The sequence below is a fragment of the Berghia stephanieae genome, chromosome 4 (assembly GCF_034508935.2).
Source record: "Berghia stephanieae isolate SIO BIC M18660-M18661 chromosome 4, UCSD_Bste_1.3, whole genome shotgun sequence".
NCBI lineage: Eukaryota > Metazoa > Mollusca > Gastropoda > Nudibranchia > Aeolidiidae > Berghia > Berghia stephanieae.
The window spans coordinates 34,174,659-34,199,898 of NC_088363.1; the positions used below are offsets into that span (position 1 = coordinate 34,174,659).

General features: G+C 36.6%; 2 protein-coding genes across 3 annotated transcripts in view; one reads left to right on the top strand and one right to left on the bottom strand.

The window, feature by feature from the left end:
- The first annotated feature begins 2,238 nt into the window (after positions 1 to 2,238).
- Positions 2,239 to 25,240, top strand: part of LOC144970466 (uncharacterized) — a 90,819-nt gene continuing 67,817 nt past the window's right edge. The window contains exon 1 of one of the 2 annotated variants that reach the window (XM_078910141.1): positions 2,239 to 2,874. In XM_078910141.1, coding sequence (XP_078766267.1) covers positions 2,793 to 2,874 — 82 coding nt within the window. In that variant the 5' untranslated portion in view covers positions 2,239 to 2,792. Of the gene's footprint in view, positions 2,875 to 21,712; positions 21,769 to 25,240 lie in introns of those variants that run through there. The other variant, XM_078910145.1, reaches the window with a different exon arrangement.
- LOC144971995 (uncharacterized) lies at positions 14,474 to 20,217 on the bottom strand. The gene is made up of 5 exons (XM_078913074.1): positions 19,714 to 20,217; positions 19,199 to 19,285; positions 17,978 to 18,039; positions 16,944 to 17,160; positions 14,474 to 15,015 (listed from the first exon to the last, which is right to left on the bottom strand). Exons 1-5 carry the CDS (start codon positions 19,775 to 19,777, stop codon positions 14,642 to 14,644), a joined length of 804 nt encoding a protein of 267 aa, XP_078769200.1. The 5' UTR covers positions 19,778 to 20,217; the 3' UTR covers positions 14,474 to 14,641.

A 25,240-nucleotide genomic window follows, 5' to 3' on the forward strand; every position in this document is an offset into this window, starting at 1 on the left:
AGGGGGAGAGAGAGAAAAGGGGAGAGAGCCGAATACTCAGTCTCCCATTTATTTTAAATCTAAAAAATTAAGTTTCTGATTCATTTCAGTTGACTCCATTTTTCGGAGAAGTAGAAGGATTTAATAAAAAGGGAAACGTTTTTGTACACGGCAATATCCAACAAATGTGCTCAAAGCGCTTTTGGTCCAAAGCCAACAGCAACATTTAACATGTAGTACGAGACGTTACACCTGTAAGACGCTACTACATTAATTGTTTTCCGACAGGGACAATGCTGTTATTGACCTGTACTAGGTAACTTTACACAGTAATTGAGTATTGTGAGAAGATGCGAGTACAGATGCTTTTACAAGTCCAATACTCGTTTGATTCTAGCATGCCTCGGATAAAAACCAAAAAAGCGTAATCGAATCCGAGCATGCCGAAATCCGATTCCCAGGGAAGGAAAACGAGTAAATATACAAATAAAATTGGGTCGCCCATCTCCAGCGTCCCGTTTGTAGAGCGTGCCGGCGTGCCGGAATTCGACACGCTAAAATCCATCGAGAACTGTACTCACCTTTTTGCCGCCCACAGCGGAACTCAAACCCGGGGACGTATAGGTCGTTAGCCGAGTGCCACAAAGTGGGATAGTCTGAGGGTATAAGTAATGAAAGTAAAGGGGTTGTGGGTGGGGTGAGGACAAAGGGCAGTGGAAAATACTACCTTTTCTAAACTTAAAAAACAAACCTTCCTAACTGTTCCGGCAAATTTGTAGAATTACGAAATTTTGGCTCCAATTTCAGAAATTTTTTTCAGCTCTATGTCAATAAAAAATGTCTAAAATGATAGTTGATCCCAGACTACATAATTGTAAGGCTTTTGAAGTGGTATTTAACAATGTGACGGTGACATGTTAATATTTAAAGTAAACTACAGCTACTACAATTTTTATCTCCAAAAAAAATTACGAATTTTTATGTGTTAAATGGGATGTCTGTAAAAATGATTTTGAAATTTATTCCATGTTCAGTCAAGAAGAACACAAACAAAGACGCTCCTATAAGCTCTTCCAAACCAAGTTTAACAGGAGCAATATCCCTCAGAAACTCAGAAGGAAAATGTCTGGACGTATCAACTTTCAAGTGTGGACATTTCGTGACGCTGAATAGAGGAACTTGGTCAATTGCCCACTAGGTCTGTCTATGAGGTCAGAGGTCAAACCATAAGAATCGCTAGGCTTCGTCAGGGCGCTTGTGAAAATAAAATTATATACACAAGGATAAAAATGAGGACACAATAAACTTATTTCAAAATTAAGTAAAAAAACGGTTAAGTTTGTGTGTGTGTGTGTGTGTGTGTGTGTGTGTGTGTATGTGTGTGTATGTATGTGTGTTTGTGTGAAATGATTAGAATTTCGTTTTAATGTCTTATCAGCGACTGCGATATAAAATATAGTTTTTTTTACGATTGAAGACAAGTAAAAGGGGGATAAATTAAATTGATTGTTACAATATCCTGATCTAGATTCGATTTATAACAATACTTTGTTTGAATAACAATCCTTTGGTAATTGTTTTGCTATTAAATCTTGTAGTCAAAGAAGGAAAATTTCATTTTTTAATCTCTAATTATTGAAAATGACAAATCTATTATCGACTAGACTTATTGTCAATAACGTATTTGCTCAACATTTTCAAAAATATTGTAAAGTCATAAAGTGTATAGCGTGGGCACGTTGAAAACAAATACATTTTTTGTGTTACATCACGATCTATCATTATGGCAATAATATTGTTTTCTTTTAAAGTTAAAGAATCTCATTCGTCATAGTGAGGCTATCGCCCGCATGTTCTAAATTTTCATTGACAATACGTTTTTTGTTTTGTGAGAATACATTTAATGATTCAAGGCTTTAGCTGGCCCAAGCACGGCAATGAGCGGCTTAAAGGAGTTCGTTAGCGAGCAATATACAACTACACGAAAGACAGACTGGATTTTGCCAGATATCATTGATAAACAAAATGACAGTCAGACACTTTACGAGGATTTTAAACTTAATTCTTTATAACTCTATACCTAGCAACCAACAACAATGGCGTTGTCAAGGAGCTGAGTCGGTTCATTCTTGTTATTATTTGTCACACAAACCCTAGATGGAATGTGGGGCTGGGCTCGTGAGCGTACAGGAGATAAACTGAAATGTCACGGCGATTGCTAAACTAAACATGCTCCAATATTGAGAGCCGCTCCGAGATAGGTTTACAGTAGATAATATATTATAACATGTTCTATTATATTTTAGAGTGGGATGGGTATGTATGAGTGAAGACATGACGATATAAAGCAATTGTACGTCTTCGGAAGCAAGAGGAAATTCACGGCCTTTGTAGAGTCGTTGATCTACAAAAAGACAAAAACAAAAACACAAAACCCAAAAAAAAAAAAAAATCAAACAGAAAAAAAAAATCAAACAGAAAAACAAACACAAAAAATAACACAAAAACAAACCAAACCAAACAAACTCAAAACAATCAAACAACAAAAAAAAAAAAAAAAAAAAAAAAAAAAAAAAAAAAAAAGAAGAAGAAAGAAACGACTTAAGTTTTATTCATAAATAGATATATCTGAATTTTTACTGCACTTTTGGGACCCGCTTGGTACTCTCTGTGTAGCTGACTGATATATAAAAGCTGTTGAAATGTGACGTCCGTTTTCTGTTGATAAACGTTCAACACGACCGGATAACGAGTAACTTTTATTTGTCTTCTATGCGTACCTCAAGAATAATTGAATAAACGAATTCTGCTCTATGGGCGTCATGGCGATCGAGAAATACTTATCATCAACTTGGGATTTGTTAATGTTCAGAATGCAGAAAGACAAATTAATAGGTAAGTTGATTTAATTATTTAATCTATTTCGTTTACGAAAAGCATTCTATTAAAATGTCAATTTATTATAAAGAGTTTTGCTCCATGATCGTGGTTAGATCAGACATTTCACAAGTCAAAGTGATACAAGACTGCTAGATGCTGTGGACTGTAAAGAGTTATAAACACAAATGAATATATAACAGCTTCAACAAAGAACAAAATACCAAACACGGAACGTTTCGGTTTCAAAATCCTTGTTCAGTCAACAAAAAAAAAAAAAAAAAAAAACCCAACAAAAACAACAAGGACGTAAAACATTACTAAATTCTATAATTCTGGAATTTAGTAATGTATATATACGTATTTATTGTTTTTTGTTGTTGGTTGAAAAAGGGTTTTGAGTCCGAAACGTTCCGAATTTAGTATTTTGTTCTTTGTTGAACCTGTTATATTCATTTTTGTTTAAGACATTTCACTGAAAAAGAATGATACGGCGAATTATTGGTTGACTTTATTTCGGAGTCTAATGTTACAAATAAAAAATGTACGAGAGAAGAGAGAGAGAGAGAGAGAGAGAGAGAGAGAGAAGAGAGAGAGAGAGGAGAGAGAGAGAGAGAGAATTTGGGAGGTATGAGGGATTTTTTTGTTATGTGTTTAGTTTTGCTAACCTTTTTGTTGATTTAATTCTTGGAAATTGTGTTTCCTTCTTATCATTGATTTGCTTAATTGTTTTCAGAAATTCATTAGTCTATGGCAATACCCAATGTAACTTTCCAGAAGTGGATAAATAAAGCTCATCTTATTTTCACTTATCTTATTGCGGTTGTATTGAGGAAAGTAAATTATGACTTCCCCACTGCTTTCCCACTCAAGACAGTCTAAGCATGTCAGCAGACTGTAGTTTTAAATAAATAACCCCCAAATATCCTCTATAGCCAGGCTGAAAGGTAGGAAACTTCACAAATCTTACTCATAACTTATAACTCTGAGTACAAGGATCGGTATAATGCCATGGCATGCTCCGGTCTTTGTCTACAATTGGATTTGTGATATGGCACTCGCTTCCGGATCGAAAGGTCCTGGGTTCGAGCCTCGCTCGGCGCATAGTTGAGGAGAAGGCTCTTTACTCACATTCTCTCATCGTACTCGGGTATAAAATGAGTAGTAGTAGTAGTAGTATAGTAGTAGTAGTAGTAGTAGTAGTGGTAGTAGTTATAGTAGTAGTAGTAGTAGTAGTAGTAGTAGTAGTAGTAGTAGTAGTAGTAGTAGTAGTAGTAGTAGTAGTAGAAGTAGTAGCAGTAGTAGTAGCGTATGGCTACACCTTCCGCCCTAAGGACTGTTTCATAGCCACCTTCAAGTTTAGTTACTGGACAGTGGAGGACGATGTGATCGCTGGTCTCTGGGGCTGCCTAACATTTCCGGCAGGCAATCACTGTTCCCAAGTTCCCATCTGCACATATTTGATGAAACCCATTATTTCCTGACGTTGTGGAATGCAGGCATTCTTTTAGTTGGATATTTTATGATGTTTCCTCCTCTTGGTGTTTCCCTGTTCCACATTTATCTCCAGTTCTCCTCCACAGTACTGAAGTCTGCCATTTTTGTTAGGTGGAAAGGTATTTTCGATTTGAGTCTTGTTGTTGAAGGTGCCCCCTTTATGATTATTTTAATAGGAGTGTTATCTGTGGCGTCATCAATTCTTGCGTGTATCCTTTGATTAGCGTCTTGTCGTCTACGACTTGGTGGTGCAATGCCACTCAGTGTTGGGAGCCACTGAGTTGGAGTTGACTTGAGACATCCTGTTATAATTCTCATTGATTCTCTTAATCGGATGTCAATGCGGTTTACATGTGGGCTCCTCATCCAAACAGGGGCACAGTATTCTCCCACACTATAGCACAGTGCCAAAGCAGACGTTCTCAGTACCTGTGGTGAGGCTCCCCAGCTGGGACTTGCGAGTTTTCTCACCAGGCTGTTTCTTTTTGTGATTTTATTTGCAGTTCCGTCAATTTGTTTGCGATAATTTAGTTGTCTGTCCATTGTAATGCCAAGGTATTTAAGTTTGGGGTCTTGGGGTTGTATTGAGTGACCGGCTGTGATCTTCAATTCTTTTGTTGCCTCTCGATTATTCAAGTGGAAGTTTGTAGATACTGATTTGGTGGTATTCCTTTTTAGGTACCTCCTATCAAAGTGTTTTTTCAGGCGGGTGGTGTCCTTGCTTAGAACTGTTTCCAGTTTTTAGATTGATACCCTATGGCTCAGTCGTCAGCGTATCCAGGTTTGAGTGCTTCACAGTTTGGCATGCCGGAGATATAAACATTGAAGAAAGTTGGTGCTAAAACTGAACCTTGTGGTACACCCGTTTTAATTTTTTCGTGTTTTGCTTTTGTTTTCTCCCAATATGACATGAAATTGTCTTGTGCTGATCACGGTAGACAGCAGTTTAAGCGTCTTTCTGCAAGGAATCATTTTTGAAAACTTTAACATCAGACCGCTTGTCCAAACAGTTTCGTAAGCTGCAGATAAGTCTATTAGGACTGCACCAGTCTCCTTTTTGTTCTCAAATCCTGCTTCAATGTATGAGGTCAGTGCAAGGACCTGTTCACTTGTGCTTCTTTGTGGTCTAAAGCCCGCATGTTCTGGTGGTATGAGGGATTTACATATGGGGTGATTCGCTCCAGTACGATTCTTTCCAGGAGCTTGTATAAGCAGTAAAATGAGTACCTGTCTCTGTCCGAAAAAAATTGTAATATCGCCTAACAGGCGTCGTGTCTCGTCCTACATGTTAAGTGTTGATGTTGGCCAGGGACCACCTGTAAAGCGCTTTGAGCACGTTTAGATGATATTGCGCTATATAAAAGCACGGTTTTTTCCTATTGTCACTCGATCTTAGTCTTTCCCCTCTCTACTCTTCAACTCTCCTGTCTCATGAAATTGTCGGTCTTCCCTCAGGCTCGTTTTCCTCCTGGAATCAATCCTAGTACTACTGCAATGTCATTCTTCTACTCCCTCTACTAATACATATCCATTACATATCCATAGAAGCAGGCTTGACTCCACGGGGTAAAGTTCTCTTAATAACTGTTTGATAAGAGACAACACACGGCTTCAATTTTTTCCCTGTATTAATCTAGTATTCATAATATTTTGTTCAAAGAAATACATCAAAGGGTCCATTAAAACGATAATCCACCTGTTATTACCCATAAATCACGTTGTCCTTTGTATTATCTGTTTGACCACACAGTGCATTTGAATCCGTACAATGTTATTGAAGTGTAGTTGTATGAACTTGTATATGGACTTACATTTCATTGCGTTCTATAATAACATGACTTCCGCTATCCCCGGGATAGTCTCTGAAAGATACACCTCAAAGTTCCGATACCTTCAGGTAATGTTTGCTTAACTTGGCGCCGAATAGGTTGTCGTAGCTGAGTTATGTACAATCCCAATGCCGGCGTCCTGGCATGTTTCTGGGGGGCAGCGTGGCTCAGCGGTACGGTCTTTGCTTCGTACCCAAAAGGTACCGAGTTCGATCACCGCCCTGCGCTGTGTGACCTCGAGCAAATCACCCTCGCCCTTGCTCAATTTCAGGCACTGCACTGCGGCTGACGCTTGGGTTATTCCAATCTTCACTTGGAATAGATCCTAGAGACAAATTTTCCATATGGGGTGAATAAAGGGAATTTATTATTTTTAAAAACAATAAAAAATTATGTCAACATACCATGCGCACCATATACTCTACTGTATGCTGCGTCTGTCTGAAACAAGTGAAAGTGAGTGACTTCCGTATGTCCTACTTCTTATCACGACCGTTTCTATGTGACCCTAGCTTGTGATCAGCCACCTCATGTCTCCTTTTGCTAGCCTTGAGGCCAAGAAGTCTGTAAGAAGTAAAAATAAACTTCGGACGCTTGGGCCATGCACTCGTAGCTGACGGCTTTACAGCACTTCACAATGAATACGTTTCTTATGAAATCGAACACGAAACAGCATTTTTGAGTATATCATACAAAAAAAGCAACATCTAATTGTTGTGCCATATCACGTGTAACAGGTGGATCTATCGATAGAATGAAGTTGACGTCACTTTGGTCTGTCAATGTGGGGCAGCGTGGCTCAGCGGAACGGTATTTCCTTCGAACCTGAGTACGATCACCGCCGCTGCACTGCGTGGTTTTGAGCTAGTCACCTCGCCCTAGCTCAATTTGCGGCGCTGCACTGCCTAGAGACAAATTTCCCCTATGGGATGAATAAAGAGAATTTTTTAAAATTTATATTATTTATAATGTGAACATTTCAAAGTGACAAAAAACAAACAAAAAACAAAAACAAAAAAAAAAACAACAAAAAACGAAAGTGCCTGAAGCGGGGCTCGAACCCAGGACCTTCCGGGTCACAGTGCAATGCATTAACAACTCAGCCACTTGGCCCCCATTACTCAAATCTTAGTATATTATTATAACATTTACCTTACCTTACCCGGGTTCTATCTCTTTCCAGAGGTCGGATGTCATGGCCTTCCATCCTTCACGGTCCATTACAGCCTCGTTACAGTCTGCCATGCGCCGTCCTGTAGCTTCCTTGATGCCATCTGTCCAGGATTTCCTTTGTCTTCCTCTGCCCCTCTTTCCTTCAATTCTTCCCTCCATTATCCTTTTTTCGAGACTATCATGTCTTCGCATATGTCCAAAATATGACAGCTTTTTGTGCTTCACAGTCAAAAGAAGTTCTTTTTGTTTTTGGCCCATTAGGTCGAGGACTTCGATGTTTGTTTTTCTTGCTGTCCAAGGTATTTTCAGTATTCTCCTGTACGTCCACATCTCAAAAGCTTCAATACGTTGTTCTGTCTGTGCGGTTAGTGTCCACGTTTCACAACCATAAAAGAAAATGGACCACACATAGCATTTGGTGCATCTCATTCGTGTTCTGATGGAGATATTTGTGTTGTTGAGGATTGGCTTTAGTTTCATGAACGCATTTTTGGCCAGCATTATTCGTCTCCTGATCTCCTTGTCAGACTTTGCATCGGATGTTACCAACTGCCCCAAGTACGTGAACTCTTTTACTTGTTCCACTGGACACTCTTCTATTTCTATATCTATGTCTATGGGCTCTTTCTTTTTTGTTATCACCATTGTTTTTGTCTTCTTCGCATTCATGAACAGCCCCTTTTCTTTGCTCTCTTCGTTCACTTTTGAAATTAGCTTCTGTAGGTCTTCCTTACTTTCCGCCAACAGGACAGTATCGTCAGCGTAACGTAGATTGTTGATGTTGTGGCCACCAACCTTCAACCCTTGTGCTGTTTCTACTTGCCGAAAAATAGACTCTGTGTATAAATTAAACAAGCAAGGAGACATAACACATCCCTGGCGCACTCCTTTCTTGATTTCAATTGCATCTGTTGTATCTGCCTGCACTTTTATCTGAGCCTTTTGCTGCCAGTACAGATTAGCGATTAGAGCCACATCATTCTCTCCACACCTATTGCCACAAGGTCCTGGATAAGTTTCTGATGACTAACAGAATCAAATGCCTTTGAGTAGTCGATAAAACAGGCATATATGTCTTTTTGGACCTCTAAGTATTTTTCTGACAGGATTTTTAAGTCGAAAATTGCCTCCCTGGTGCCACTGTTCTTTTTGAATCCAGTTTGCTGTTCTGAAATCTCACGATCTACTTTTGACGAGATTCTTTTCAGGATTATTGTCAGGAGGAGTTTCAGTAGATGGCACATAAGACTGATTGTTCTGTAGTCCGAACACTCAATTGCACCCGCTTTCTTGGGTAGCAGTATGAAGATAGAAGTGCGAAGGTCTTCTGGGATGTGCGTTGACTCGTATATATCATTCATAAGGTCCGTTATCACATCAACACCAAATTCACCCAGTGCTTGCAGCATTTCTGTTGACACCCCATCTATTCCATTTGCCTTCCCTGTTTTCATGCCGTATAGGGCTTTCTCTACTTCTGATCTTAGGATTGTGGGTCCCCGATATTTAGCCCAGATATATATATATATATATATATATATATATAAGTATCAATCCACTATTAAGGTGACCACTGTGAAATGCACCAATTGGAGGACCAAGCATATGTCTTGTTCAAATTGATTAAACTGTTCAATCTTTGTTCAAATGAGTATAGTTTGATTCCCTACAATGATTTATGAACACAATTCTGATGCTTGATGATCACAATGGTATATAGAAAATTACTCGGTCCCCCTAATGTTTTACTAAGTGTTTCTGTAGCTTTAAGGAGACATTTGGTAAAAACATGTTTTTAGGGAGACCACATTAAAAAACCCTTTTAGGGAGCCCAGTATATGTTTATATATGTGTATACCTAAGAGTGCATTTTCAAGTGAGCTACCACCAAATTGTCTAAAATAAAGTAAGTCCTTAAGATTAAGAGCTTCATGGCCATAGTGTCGAAGCTTATCCCAGTGTGCGTAGAGTGAAGTGGCCGAGCAACGCATTTACTAACTCCTGGGAAGGTCCATCCCTCAGAAGGGGCGCTCAGGGAAATAACCTGGGACTCAAACACGGCAAAAAATATTCCCAGTTGCTCCGTGCGCCATTGTTTTTGCAGTCCCCGACCCCTTTAGAAACCTGACGACCCAGGTTAAGATCAGAGATAGAAGGGACCAGGCAGAGGAGTTTATTTGTTGTTGTTGTATACCACTGAATGGACTTGGTTTGTTTTGTTTTGTTTGTAAGGGTTTTACGGCGCTTGCAACACATTAAGGTCATATCAGCGCCAGTAAAAAGGAAGAAAATGGGATAGTAAAAAGTTCTGGAACTACAATTAGAGCACCCAAGAAAAAGTAAGGCAAAGGGGATTTGTTTCAAATAGGAAACAGTAGATTCCAAGAGCCCACTATCAAAGTACTTAGTTTGAGATCACCTAAACGTCTCATTCAGACACAAGCACAGGTCCCAACAAAGAGGGATACACTCAAATGTTTACAAAGCATAAATAATATGTAAACAAAACAATAAAGAGCATAACAGACAGATGATTTACAAGGGAAAAATATAATCTCCCAAAACTCGAACTATACATTTGACTGTTTCCCTCCCAGCCAGGTCCTGGACAAAACCAAGTAATCCCATCCCATCCCGAGACAAAGACAGAAAACAAGTTGGAAAACAGACATAGGGGGATAGAAGACGCAACGAGTACGTCCCTGCCCATTATGGGAAGTCGGGAACCCCACCCAGTGAGTGAATGGAGTTGGATGGATAGGACAGCAGATCTGATGGACACAATGAACGGCTTCAATCAACATCTCATTCACTTTAACTTGCACAATGCTTGCTTTGGTTTCGTGGTAGACAGTTCGTCTGACGCCCGAGTTGCCAGGGTTCGAATCCATATTTGTGGCGATGCAGAGTCATTGTAAAAGTCTCATTTACAGTCTCACTTGTGTTAATTGGAGTACGTTACTGAATTGTAACAACGTTGTTCGTGTCCATATAAATCTACTACCAGCTGCACGTTGAGCTCATTGTGGGTTTTATGATACATCAAGCTCGTGTAAAATTACATTTACATTTGACCGAAAAATGATACATAACGATAGAAGTCTACAAATCATATTGCAGGTTTATTTCAGTTCCAAAAGCCATCACAAACATTCATCCACTGTATCACATAAGTCTTTGGTCACCAAATAAAAGCATGAAGTTTGCTATGTGTACAGTGCAACATAAAAGGATAGAAACAGTTTTACTGATAAAACCCTCAAATGATAACAAACCAATATGTTGTTGCTGGTAAGTTGCTTAATTGCATTTGTTAAAAAGCATAAACTGTGAAGCAAAAGTGTTGAAAATCGTTTGAATAAAGTTTAATGCAAAAAAAATAATTCTTAAGCACTTTATGCCGTTCTAAGCTGTCGTTGCTGCATTTTTTTTCATTATTAATTATTATTATTCTGATTAAGGATGAGGGGATAAAGAAAGAATGAAATTAAATGCACAGAGGTGTCATTTCTTGACAGTCACCTCTAAAGATTGCAACTCTTAAAACTATCATAAAAAGAATAGTGAAATTTTACATTAGGTATCTAGAAAATGCTGAACATAAAGCTACATTGGCCAATTAAGTTAGGGTTAGTAGAAAGACTTTTTATTCTGCCATATCTGATTCTTTCAGATAGTTCTACATAGCTGCCAACTTTTCAAAAATAAAATAAGGAACGCTCATTTTGCCCGGGATGAGGGGCGATGTGTGCCGAAGCCCCCCCCCCCCCCCCCCTTCATCGAATCGCAACATATAAAAGTCAGCCTTTTTAATTACTATTACTAACACTAACAAGTTTGAGATGACAGAGGCTAGTCCAAATGTTGCTCAATTATCGGGTTTAGTACCAGCACATTTGAATCGTTAAAATGACACTTTCCACAATGATTGTTGTTTTGTTTTTAAGGGTTTTACGGCGCTTGCAACACATTTAGGTTATATCAGCGCCAGTAAAAAGGAAGAAAATTGGATAGTAAAAAGTTCTAGAATTACAGTTGAAGCATCCAAGAGAAAGTAAGACATAGGGGAACTGGGAACAAATAGGGATCAGATGTAGATTCCAAGAGCGTATCACCAATGTACTAAGTTTGAGATCACCTATAAGTCTTATCCGGACACAAGAACAAAATCCAACAAAGAGGAACACACTCAAATGCTTACATTATACATTAAAAAATAACAAATATAGTAATAATACATAACAGAGAGATGATTTACAAGGAAAAAAATATCATCTCCCAAAACAATAAATATGCATTTGACTGCTTCCCTCCCAGCTAGGACTCCGGCGAGGGCCAGGAAAAAAACAAGTAATCTCATTCCAAGACAAAGACTGAAAGCATGTTGGAAAACAGATATAAGGGGATAGAAGACACAGTGTGTACCTCCCTGCCCGCTATGGGAGCTTTCCACAATGAGATCAAAATTCAGAACGGACAATATAAAGAAAGAATTCAACTGCCTCAACTTTGATAAGGACCAATACACAAGAAGCACGATTGTAAAATAAATGAAATAACTTAAGATGGTTAGAAATGCATAACTACCAACCTGGTACATCACTTGAGAGGGCGTTTTGGGGTAAAAATTAGGTGAGTTCAGATAAAAAGTAGACGATTGCATATATGTTTTCTTTCATGCAACATAATGGTCTTTAAGTAGTATACTATAATAGTAGTTATAGTAAAATGCACCTCTAAATATTAGAGAATTCCTACTTCTTTACTTTGACAAGATAAACACACCTAAAAATGGAGTATACTTATTTTTCTTGAACCTAAACCGTTACAAAAGCTTGCTTGAAAAAAAAAAAATTAAAATCAGATGAAGATGTTTTTAAAGGGATTAAATTTATATATTTCATAAATTAATAAAGGGAAATAATCATTGTCATCTTTAATCAATATAAGCAATTGATTTTCTTATTGAATACCTTCCAATCAAAAAGGTGGATTTAATTTTATTCTTAATTAAAATAATATTTGTAACAAATAGTGAAAGTATCAATACTGTCTTAGAATATTCAAAGTATATCGAGGCTAACATCCATATCCTATGCAAATCTCCAATACATTATGAAAGGTTTGAGTAAAATACAGGCGTCATATAAACGAATGGAACTTTTTTAATTGTTGAAAATCATTTATGTTAGAGGCATAATTCAAATTAAAGAGCTACACAAATGGAGATTATGCTCTCACTGGACACCAATAATAATGATAATAATAATAACAACAATAGTAGTAGTAGTAATAGTAATAATAATGGATCAATAATAATAATTCATTAGGCTCACATGGCTTTTTTACCACAAATTAGTCAAAAATTACAAAATACGGATTTTGAACTAAAAATAAGCACTTACGGACTCAGGAAGTCAAATACGGAACAAATCCGTTTTTAACAGAACGGTTGGCAGCTATGGTTCTACAAAGCATTTGTCTCTCAAGCTGAGCAAATGAATGTTCATATAATATAAAAAAGGATATTGCAATGATGAACAGATTGTACTATATAAAGATAAAACGTTTTTGTAAACCCCCAAAATATGTCAATAACACTATACAATACAATGAATGTAATACAAATCAAATTCATGATTGTCATTACACCGATTGAAACGCTCTTTCCCTTCTATATTTATTTCTTTCATTAAAAATCTTTGTCTTCACCAAACTAATTAGTGTACCTTCAGGGATTCCTTTTTGTGAAAATACCCTGTGGTGTTTTAAGAACAGAATAATTTCAGACTTTCTAGGTAATGATCCCCTTGAACCATGTGCTGAAACATCTTCGACAAAGTTTTTAAAATATGACTTGACTCTATCTGTATCCTCATCTGACCATGACATGTATCTCCGATTTTTGCTTGAATTCCTCTTGGGTTCAGTTTGTTTTGAAGAACACGTAAGCTGATTTGGCACTCCTGCTTCACCATCAAATATTTCTTCTTGATTTGCAGCTGTTACTATGGATGTTCCAAAATTTGCATTTGAGTCTCTATTCACTACAGAGTCATTTGTTTCAATGTTACAATTTCCTTCCCCAGTGACCGATGCTGAGTTATCAATTTGACCCAAAAAATGACCAACTTCTGTTATTTCTCGTATTGCAAGTGGACACTGATAAATGTTTTGATTGATTGATTCACTGTGTCCCATATGTCGATAGAAGACATCTCTCTCGTGTTGTGGGACATCAAGTAAGGCAAATAATGTCGAAGCTCGGTGCCTGAATTTATCAGCTATTAACAACTGGGGTTTCTCTAAATCCTTTACTAAGGAAGTGACATATTTGATGGCAATGTAACCACTTACATGATCTTTGGATATTCCTGTATTTGGAAAAAGAAATGGGTTGTCTGAAATATCAACAGCTTTACGCTCCTGTGCAAGTTTCCTTAAAGGCTGAATTGTGTCATTGGGTATCAACACAGGGACCAACATCTTGCTTCCCTTTCCAGACTGATAGGCCAGCTTATACTTCTCAAGTAACGCTTTTTCCAGAGGATCAGTGACATGTTGTACAAGCTGGGGATCAACCCATACACCTGAATCTGCATCATTCCAGTCTTTTAACAACATCCTTGCGGGTTCTCCGCCTCTCCTCGCATTAAACATTGTAAGCCTAGCTACGATGACATTGCGAAGCCTAACAAACATATGTGAATCAAATAATTGATAATCATCCTCACAAATACGGACCATCTCTTCAGTAATAAATTGCCGTAGCTTCTTTATATCATTCTCTAATGGCATCTCTTTGGGTTTTCTCAAATTTGTTCTCTTTGCTTCACATTGAACTCTGGCTGTAAAAAAAATACTATCCCAATTATAATCCAGGACAGCTTTGAACAAATCTATCTCTGCGGATTCTTCCATTTTGTTTTGCATTATATATTCCCCTTTTAAGAAATTAATTAACTTTTTCAATATAAATCCAATTGAAAGCTTCAAGCCTGCTTTCAATGTCCCATCCTCTTTCAAAGTCATTTCAGAAATGGTTTGCGATATTTCATTAAAGTTACAACGCTTCACCACGTCCTCTCCAGAAAAGAAGGTTGATTCGTTCTCTTCCTAGTTTTTTAAAATCAAATTTCCTAAGATGCGTAAATCACTCATTATAACTTTTCTCTCCTTCTTTGAACTTTTACTCCACAATTTTGTTCCTAACAATACTATAGCTTTGTCTGATCGACACAAATTTCCCACTTCATCATTCCGAAATTTGTCAAGAATATTCTCCTTTATTTCTTTACTTGCATTGGAGCCACGGGATAAAATTTTACAACCCCAGTACACAGAGCATGCTCAGTACTACATTTCTTTTTGTGTTCATAAACCCTTCGTCCAGAGTAAAACCCCTTACAGCCAGCACACATAACAACTTCATGTGACCCTTGTGCTCTCTCACGCATAACTATTGAATTGTTTCTAGTGTTTGAATAAAAAATGCCCTTTTTCTTGAGATAATCCATTGTTCTATCCCTTTCCTTTACAGGCTGTTTCATGGCCTCTGTAACTTCTGTCTCATCTTTGTGTTTCCTCATCAAATGCCTTGAGAGTTTTGTTTGCAACTGTCCACAGTATGGACAGGGTCTCCTTGGCTTTTTGTATTTCTCTGGAAAAAAAAGAAGAAAATAAAGCACATCATGCTATGAACTATGAAAATAAATCAATAGACAGATCATATGCACATCAGCTACATGACAGCGATAGAGAGGAATAGCATTCCAAATATTTAAGGCCTGGACAAGTAACTGTCATAATTCCTTCTTGTTATATACTTTTCTACCATCTATTCCTTTGGAAGAGGTATGTTAGATTTGTGGAGACCTCTGCCACATAACAAATCCAGTGAAAAGACACCATATTTTTGTTTTGAAATAGAAATAAATAGATCAATCCACCCACTTCACTGGGTTCAGGGTTCCCTCTTCATTATAATCAAAATATGAACATAAATCGGAATAGTAACACATTGAAGTCTCATCTGAATACATAGATTGTCCTTTGTTGTTTCAGCGAAAAATCAGACAGAATGTCAAAAGAATTTTAGGTTTTTCCCCAACCACCCCTTGGAGGTATCAGTATCAGCGGAATGGTAAGCGTCATGTTTTTTACGTTGAGCAACAAAATTTACTCCAAATGCTTCACTCGACCCAGGCGGAAAAGCAATCAAGAATAGACCCAAGTCCTATCCAAAGACTAACATTTCATTTAAGTTTATTGTAGGCCCTTGGCCAATCGACAAAATTCAATTCACTATAAATTATTTACAACAATCAGAAATTAATTATATCAATAATAGTAATAGAATGCAATGAAGGCAATATCATAATACTAATAATAATAATAATAATAATAATAATAATAATAATAATAATAATAATAATAATAATAATAATAATAATAATAATAATAATAATAACAGTAGCGGCTATAAGTAACAATTAATATAGTAACAAAAGTAATAATAGACTATAGTTCATAGTCATAACAATGACTTTCTTTGTCATTGAGGGAGTGAGAAAACATCACCGGCTGGCAGAACAAACAGCCGACATCAATCAAACGTCCTCCAGACCGGTTGAGCATCGGCTTCATTAATTCCTTAAAGACTTCCCCCCAACTGCCTGAACGATGCTGATGCCCAGACAACTTAATCCTGATTTATATTTTGTGGGAATGAAATATGACATGTATATGCCGGAAATATTTCAATAACAAACACACTGTTCAGATAGAAAATATTTGAGTCTTGCCTTTGTTAATTGATACAGGTAAGTTAGGAAAATAAATGCTAGTAAAAACGATCAGCAAGTTCGTGAACACTGCTTCTCAACTCGAACATATGTTTTCATCAAATCTACACACATCATGTTGTGAGCTGAATTTTAATGATCTCAGTTGTCATTGAAAGGAAACCCAAGAATTTTAGAATAAAGAAAAATATTGAACCTGGAAGTCAAAAGGGTTTGTAGCACAGCAGGCATTATCAAAGTATAATTTTAGTACCGACAAATTAAAAAGAAAATGTGCTTTTCTTTAAATGCTCCCAATCATCATATACTGTTTAGGTTGCAAGATTAATAAAAATGTTATCTACTCTGATTCTCGTTAAGTTTCCAGCTGGTCTGTGAAAAAAAGCCTTAAGCATCATAGAAATACAAAGAAACAGTTTTAATATATAGATGGGTTGTAACAAAAAAACCATTTTAACACTTACAATACAAGCAATTTAAGTCTATTACAGACAAAAAAAAACCCCAATAAAATAAACATGAACATTTTTATGGCTGGTTTCACTGATATCACTCACACATTGGGGTTTCAGATTCTAAGATGTCCACCCTATCAAATTTGGATTTGTGCTTGTTATGTAAATGGTAGCGTATTTTGCGACGCAGCACTGCCAAAACAGAAAAAAAATGCAATAACACAAATGCAGCACCATGGAGGGGTGGAAGTTTTCTTTTAAAAGGAATGGGTAAATTAAAATTGATCCCACAAATATCAAAGGAGAAGAATGACAAAAAAATGACTCACCATTGCACGTAACACGTTGGTTTGCAAGTGTATAGCATTCGGGTTGAACCTGGGTCCCAGACTGGCAACGAGGTTCAGTCTGTGATAGTTGTGGATGAGGCTCTGACTGAGTTGGGGAATGAGCACTAGGTTCCAAAGACAATGATGTACTCAGCATTGGGTACCTCACAGAGTACGTAGAGGAATCAGACTCGGAGTCAGCAACAAAATCGGGACCCTGTATATTTTGTGGAAAAGATGACAGATCAATCAATTTATTCATGTTGACAATAAACATGAAGAGCCATTGTTTAATAATCCAACTAAACAATTAGCTGGTTAATAATGCAAGTATAATAAAAAAGAGTTGAGAAAGGCAGACATATTGTCTAAGTATTTAATATGTTCAACTGTGCTTGGATAAATATAGATACACCAACCAGGGTTTCAGTAAACCGTTTTTAACCAACTCTTTAAATCCTACACCAGGACCAACAACTACAAAACAATTTTTTATATCACTACGATTCTGGACATATAAACGGTTGTCATTGCAACAATATGAACTTCCTAACCTTGCAACTGCAATATAGTTAACAAAAAAAGTTGATAAACATTACGATGCAAGAGAATTTGGACAAAATGCGAGATCAAAAGTATAATCCCAACAGAAGCTATTTTAATTTTTCCTGGAAACGCATCATTTTCACATTTTGTCAAATAAAAAAACAAACGACTTCAAATGTGAATGGCTCATCAATGAATATCACTTCAAAATATAACGAGGAAGGTTTAAAATAGTGTTATTGTTGGCGAAGTCCACTGCAAAGAAAAATTTTTAACAACAAAAAACTAGGAGATCTCACTGGTGTAAAACAGTGTTGTCCTTGTCCTGAAATATTGTATTGCGCCTAACAGACTGCAGGTCTCATCTTTTGTGGCAAATGTGTTTTGTCCACCACAAAATATGTTGATGTGAAGCATTTTGAGCATGGTGCCAACTGTGGATAAACGCTATACAAATGTTATGATTTTATTTTAATGTACATACTTACCACAAATGAATCATGTGATATGGAACTTTGTTCTGCATCACTTTCAGGCTCTGAGTTGGAGTCTATATAGAAAATAAAAACAACAAAAAAAAAGCTGAAGACTATCATGTGCAAGTTTTTCTCTAAACTCTTAAACAAAAAATCATGCCATCTTGTGCTGTAAAAGGATTTTTTAAAAATTATTTACCTTATGACTATTGTCCTTTGGAAAAAAAAAGAAAATTAAGTCCGAAACCTTCTGGCTATTTTCTTTTAAATTTCAAGAACGTCAGAGTTGGCAAGGGAGGACGGAAATATAATTCCAGAAACCAATCTGTCTATAATCATATCCATATGATAGTTTTTCGTTCAAGATTCAGGTACAGTCCACTTAGGATAATCGCAATACCTTGGGATCATCGAAAATGTTGGGATTAACCGAAATTCAGTTTCCTGTCCACTATTTCAACATTTTACACATTTATTGTCAACTCAAACCAGTAAATAATATTCTTAGTCCACCACATACAGAGCAATTTGATTGAAACAAAAACCATATGGCAGCCCCGTGTAGATTTGTCAACCAAAAGCAGCTATGAAGCAAGCCGATATCTTATTCAGATTGGAAGAAGTTTCAATCTTTTTTCTCAACAATTCAACATTTGTCAGAGTTAAAGAGATTAGCCTTAATGAGAGACAATAAGCTCTCACCAAACTCGTTGGTCACAATGCACAGTTGTTAATCCTAAAACAAAGGATATCGCTCAGTCTCTCTTTATAACTGTCATTTATAACCTGTTGTCAAGATTATGACCAGCCCCACCCCTCTTCTATTTAATGGCCACCGATGACGTCACAAACCCATACTGCAGAGCCCCGCCCTCTTTCGACTCTAACAGAGTGGTGACACACTACTGTAGCATTAAATCCTGCTCACTCTCGATTCTTCAACCTGTCACGATTTCATCCATGATGAAATTTAATCATGATATACTGTTTGATTTCTTGAATTTACCACTTTTTAAAAAACCGAAGTTTGTTGCAATTAACCAGTGACTTTTATATAGAATTATTTCCATTGCTTAGGAAATATTGTGATTAACCGAAAGTTGCGATTAAACGAGTTGCAATTATCCGGAGTGGACTGTAATAGTATTACACATCATGACTCAAAAAAAAAAAAAAAAAGCAAACTATGTGTACCTAAATGTTATTCATTTCCTCATCAAATTACATTCTTACCATTAACATCATAGATCACATCAAAAGGGTTGTCTGGATTGACAGCAAGACATTTTTCAGGATTTTTAAAGCTCAAATCTCTCTGATCTGAAGTTACAAAAGAAATAGCATATTCTCAACATTAAACTATGATTTTGTGATGGCTGTGATATGGCATACTGTATGCATAAAGCAAGATGCAAAGACAGGTTTAAGTTTAAATTATTTTATATTCTTTTCAAAAATCCATTCTAGTTTTGCCAAAATAAAATAAACACGAGAAGTGTTGAGTTGGATAAAGCTAAAACTAAAAGTAGTAGTGGTAGTAGTAGTAGTAGTAGTAGTAGTAGTAAACGACAGATCTTACTCACTAGTGTGAATCTACAGTCTACAGAAGTTCCCGAATTATCTGACTCCACTTCCAAATGACTGACTGACAAGTGACAATCATCAATCGGTGTGTGTGTGATTGTGATGTCTACCCTATTGAAAATCTTAAATCAACAGTGATGTAATAAGAATGGCCAATAACTTACCATTTAAATTATCTCGGTGTCTCTTCAATGATGCCTCCAGCATCAATTTACCCCACGATGCCATAGACGTCTAGTTTGGAACTCAGCAAGTGACGAAAAAATACTTGCGGCTATAGAGAGGACGTCCGTCGGCCACTCTCTCCGCAAGTCAGTTGTCAGTGGTTATCAGATAATCATTGGTTCTTGAAAAATATAGAAACACAGCGGTTCATTTAAAAAGACTCTTTTGTAGATCAAGATATAATGTTAGGTATTGCACTTTAAAATCTCTTCAGACATAGAACGGGTCAACTTGACGTCTAGACCAAATCATTTCGAAGATCGATATGGCAACAGCAACGCCTGGAATGGAGGATTTAAATGCGGCATCTGACGATTCTACTGCTATGACAGAAGATGCTCCATTTCACGACGTCGAGATGGCTTCAACTGGCATCAGGCATCAACATGCTACTCAATAATGGGTTTGATGAAGCGTTTGACTAAGAATTAAAGCTGATAACTGATAACCACCTACCTACTACTGACTTGCGGAGTGAGTGAGTGCCGAGTGCCTCTTTATGCGCGAAATTGACTAAACATACGTTTCACGAAAAAAAGAGTTACTATGTTTGCTTGTCTCTTGTCACCAAGATAAGAATCCGGACCAAGATTCGATAAATCTGTTTCTAAAAATAGATTATAATTCGTAATCTTGTTCATTCCTCAGTTCATCAACTTTCACACAATTTTATATTAGGTTTTCATTACTATAAAAATCCATATAATGCTCTAGAATTTTAGAGAAAATTTCGGAAAGATATATTGCCTCACTATTGAAATATATCGATGAAAACACTGGTACCCCTATTGTACTTTTTTCAGGCGGTCACCTTATTGACCAACGTGAAAATTTAGGCATAACTCTTCTTACTGTGGTGTTTAACAAATAACTTCAATACTATGATTTACAATTATATATCCTTGACGGTTGGGTTGACAACTTTAAACTAAAAATAGAAAAGTGAATGTGCTAGAGGTCAAATCAATAGGGGGACCGGATTTTGGTCTCCCTATTGGTAAAGTACTGTAAAATGAACTAATAGGGGTACCAAAAGTCTCCCTATCCGGTATTAATACATATATATATATATATATATATATATATATATATATATAGTGAGAGAGAGAGAGAGAGAGAGAGAGAGAGAGAGAGAGAGAGAGAGAGAGAGAGAGAGAGAGAGTAAAGTTGTTGTCTATTACAGTAGTCCACCTGTCGTAGACACTGATAATCCCCTATGTCCTAGATAATCTCTGTTTGACCACGTCACCTAAGTGCAAGAAGTGACTATGTCCAAAAATTCACGTTTTGAGAAAAGTGTATTTGAAGTTGTTATTTATTTTCTTTCCAATTTTCAACTCATATTAAAAATGTTAATAATTAATTTAAGGAATCAATTATTTGGTTAAAGTGTATTGTTAATAATAATTAATAGACATTATGAAAAAAGGAGTGGCGGTTTCAGTAGTGCTATTTTTAGAATTTTGAAATTGTTTTTTGACATATAGAATTCTGGCACTCAGCCGACGATCGCAAAGTCGATTTGAAGCCATAAAACCATTTAAGTATAATTCAGTCTCATACAGTAACCCGAGCTAGATTTTGGGACAAACAGGCTCTCGCGTTTCCCATAATTTGATGACAAAAACACACTTAGTTTACGATACGATCAGCAGCTTGGTTTTGCCAGATTGTTCAATTGCCGTTTTTGCATTTTAGTTACAAAAATAACTACCATAGCGACTTGTGAGGTTTATGCCATGACACCGGAAAACTAACAAGATAATTGATTCTACTGCATTGTTTTATAAAGTAAATATTTGAATGTTTCATTTTTATAAATAGTTATCGTTTGTTTGAATTGCACGAACCAATCATATAGATCTGTTTTTTTTTTTATTTTGGCAAACAATTTGATTGGAGGTGAACTATTCCCATATGTTTGTAAGACAATTAACGTCGCTATTCATAGAAATGAGTTTGAATTCAAGTTTGACCCATGGATGAGGAAGACGGTAAGTACGAGGTATTTTCGTATTTAAAAATGTATATAAATAGATATATATTGTGAGTCGCATCATCTTTTTTATTATCCAGTTGGCTAATTTGTTTTTCCTTTAAGTTTGCTTCATCAGGATTATTTATAGTAAATATTAATAGATATCAGTAATAGTTTTACTACGGCTTTATAGTTTGTTTTACAAGAATGTAAGGCTTCTTGTCATCATCTGGACCATATAGAACTTGTTGTAGTTGTATTTATATTGTCTGATGATCAATTAACAACTACAAAAACAACAACTACTTACTAGTCCTACCACTACTACTACTGTTACTGCTACTACTACTACTACTACTACTACTACTACTACTACTACTACTACTACTACTACTACTACTACTACTACTACTACTACTTCTACTACTACTACTATTACTACAACTGCTACTACTACTACTACTACTACTACTACTACTACAACTACTACTACTACTACTACTACTACTACTACTACTACTACTACTACTACTACTACTATTACTACAACTGCTACTACTACTACTACTACTACTACTACCACTACTACTACTACTACTACTACTACTACTACTACTACTACTGCTACTACTACTACATCAACAACTACTACTACTACTCCTACTACTACCAAATTACTACCACCACTACTAATATTATTACACAATTGTATTCCAATTTACCAACTATTCTTTCGTAATCCTTATCTTAATTTCAAACAACATAATCCTTTAATCCTTCCTTTAATCATATAGTACTAAATCTTCATTGGAAAGGAAGTCAAAAGACAAATAGAGAACTACTCGTACTTGTTATCACTACACAATTCATCGAACATTTAACCTTTGAGGGGCGAGATTAGATTGTAAAAGTGTTGGAATTCATTTTAATTGTCTACCATACCTATCAAAGTATTTCACATATAATTCCATTTTTTAGCTTCGATTTTCATAATATAATCAAAAGAAGATTGGCCGATTTTTCATTAATCTTGAACTTTCCCAATCTTTACAATATCTGATTTAGATGTATTAAAATGTAATAATGCAAAAGCCCTCAATTGAAGCTAGATTCACATAACTATTTCTGTTTTTCTTGATGAAAACGGTTTCGTTTACAATTAATTGAAAAATGATTTTCCAAGATTTATTATTTGATTTTTGAGCTTGAAATGAACAAAAATATGTCCCCTCCGTGTGCTAAACTAAAACACACACCCTATTTTGAGATTCAATTGACACAATATAATTTTTGTTTACAGTGGATATCAAATTCAGTTTAAATCGCTAAAAAAAATAACAAGCGTGAAAACAGATTAGGCGAAATATTCCCCAATATCCCCGCAAAAAATGGGAAAAAACAGAATTAACAACCTCCGCCGGAGGGTGCCGTGTTAGTTGGATCTCAAGTTTGGCTTTGCCACCGCGATGTTTTTATTCTCTGTTTTCATCTGGCACTACTCTATACCCCAATACGCTTCAACAGTCGTAAAGTCACTTCCCTCATAATGACGCATGGTAACTTAGTAACTGGCTCTAAACTATCGGAACACTGGCGGACGCCTTTATGAAATATTTCTCCGACAAGCATAAAAGCGTATCCAGAGGAGAAAAACATTATAAATCTGATCATGTTTTGACTTTTATACAAATTTGATCACAAGACATATGAAAAGTTCTAGCCAGCAGGAAGAATAAAAAAGTATCGATTTTCTTTGTTAAGAACCACGATGGCCACCGTTACTGGGCGACGTGACATCAGACTATTGAATCCAATTATTTCTCATCATTATTGACACAAGTACCCGCTCCTCATTGTTTCTGAATATTAAGCATTAAACATTTTGAAATCTGAAAGGAACAATCAGATCCGCTTAATTAATTAACCCTCTCCTTACCAACTATAGGAAAATCGTCATATTCGTAACGATACAACCAACATTTTACTCATTAGAATTTTTCTTGTACATCATAAAATTTATAGAAAATGAACAGTGTGTTGTAGAGTATGTTTTGCTAAAGAAAGTATTTATCGCAAGAACTTATTGCTATTGTGTTTGAGTGATAAAAAATCTATTTTTGTGTTAGTTGGGTGTGAATTTTTTTGGGAAAATCTTGAAAATGGCTGGTAAGGAGAGAGTTAACACAATCACTACAACTCTTGTCACTTCTTTCATCCTTAGTAGACTTGACTACTGCAATGCGCTGCTTCATTGGTTGTCCCAATTATACAATGTTCGACGATTGCAGAATGTTCAGAACAGGGCGGCAAGATTGGTGATGTTATCAAAACGTGACGATCCTATCTCCCCTGTTCTGGAAATTCTTCATTGGCTGCGGCCGGAGAAGCAGCGCATTGAGTTCAAGATTTTATGTTTTTGTTATAGCTCCTTTCATGGCCTGACACCATCCTATCGAAATGATCTTGTATCTCATTATAGTCCTTGTAGATCGCTAAGATCTAATAATAGTATGCGTCTTCTGACAGAGGTACCCTCTAAGTCTTTGTTTCATAATAAGTCCTTCAAGTGACTGCGCCCAGGTTGTGGAATTCCCTTTCTTATAATACTAAGAATAGTGAAAATTTAGCTACCTTTATAAATATATTGAAAACCGAATTGTTCAGAAGAGCGGTTTTTTTTGACAATTAATATGCTTTATGTTTTAATTTAGGGTAGTAATGTGTATGTAAAGAGTTTGCGTATGGGTATGCGGAGAAGTTTCCGTATGTGGGTGTACGGGTGCATTTGTGTAAGCGTGTTAGTGTGAATGACTTTGGAGTTCAGTCACACTGTTAAAGAGTTAAAGGGTGAAAAGTCTAAGACGCCAAATCAAACGGCAAACCCCCACAAATCTATGGTCGGTGACGTTGATTAAAGAGCACTTGGTTGTCAAGTTTCGATAAGGTCTGGGGGGGGGGGGGGGGTGTGTGGGGGGGGGGAATTCAAAATTTTATAACAAATCAGCTCTCAAGATACACCTCTCTATTAGGTTAGTCCGTGTTACAATTGCGAATGCCAGAATAACTACGTTTGTACGTATGTTAACCCTTTCACGATGGGGCTTTTGAACCAATAGGGGCCTCAGTCGATAGCTCGCTTCACAGTCACGTATAGGGACGGTAATCGATCCCAGGTGCTGTCGAGATGTTTTCTGTCCACCCCCCCCCATCGTCAACCCCCCAGTAATAGGGTAACTGGGTCTGTTAGATTTGGCGGAAAGTACTTTATGATCCAAAGTATAACACCCAATTGCAATTGTCCGTTTAACGCTATAAAAACCGATATAAAATCCGGCTCCATGGGCCTTAGGCACTTAGATAACCACGCCTCTCTCATAATTTAAACAATGGCAGCGATTGGTAAACATAGCAAATTACACATGTTTTACTATCAATAGTATGTGTCTAAGTAAAATACCCACTGTTCAACCGCTTGATCAATAGAACCA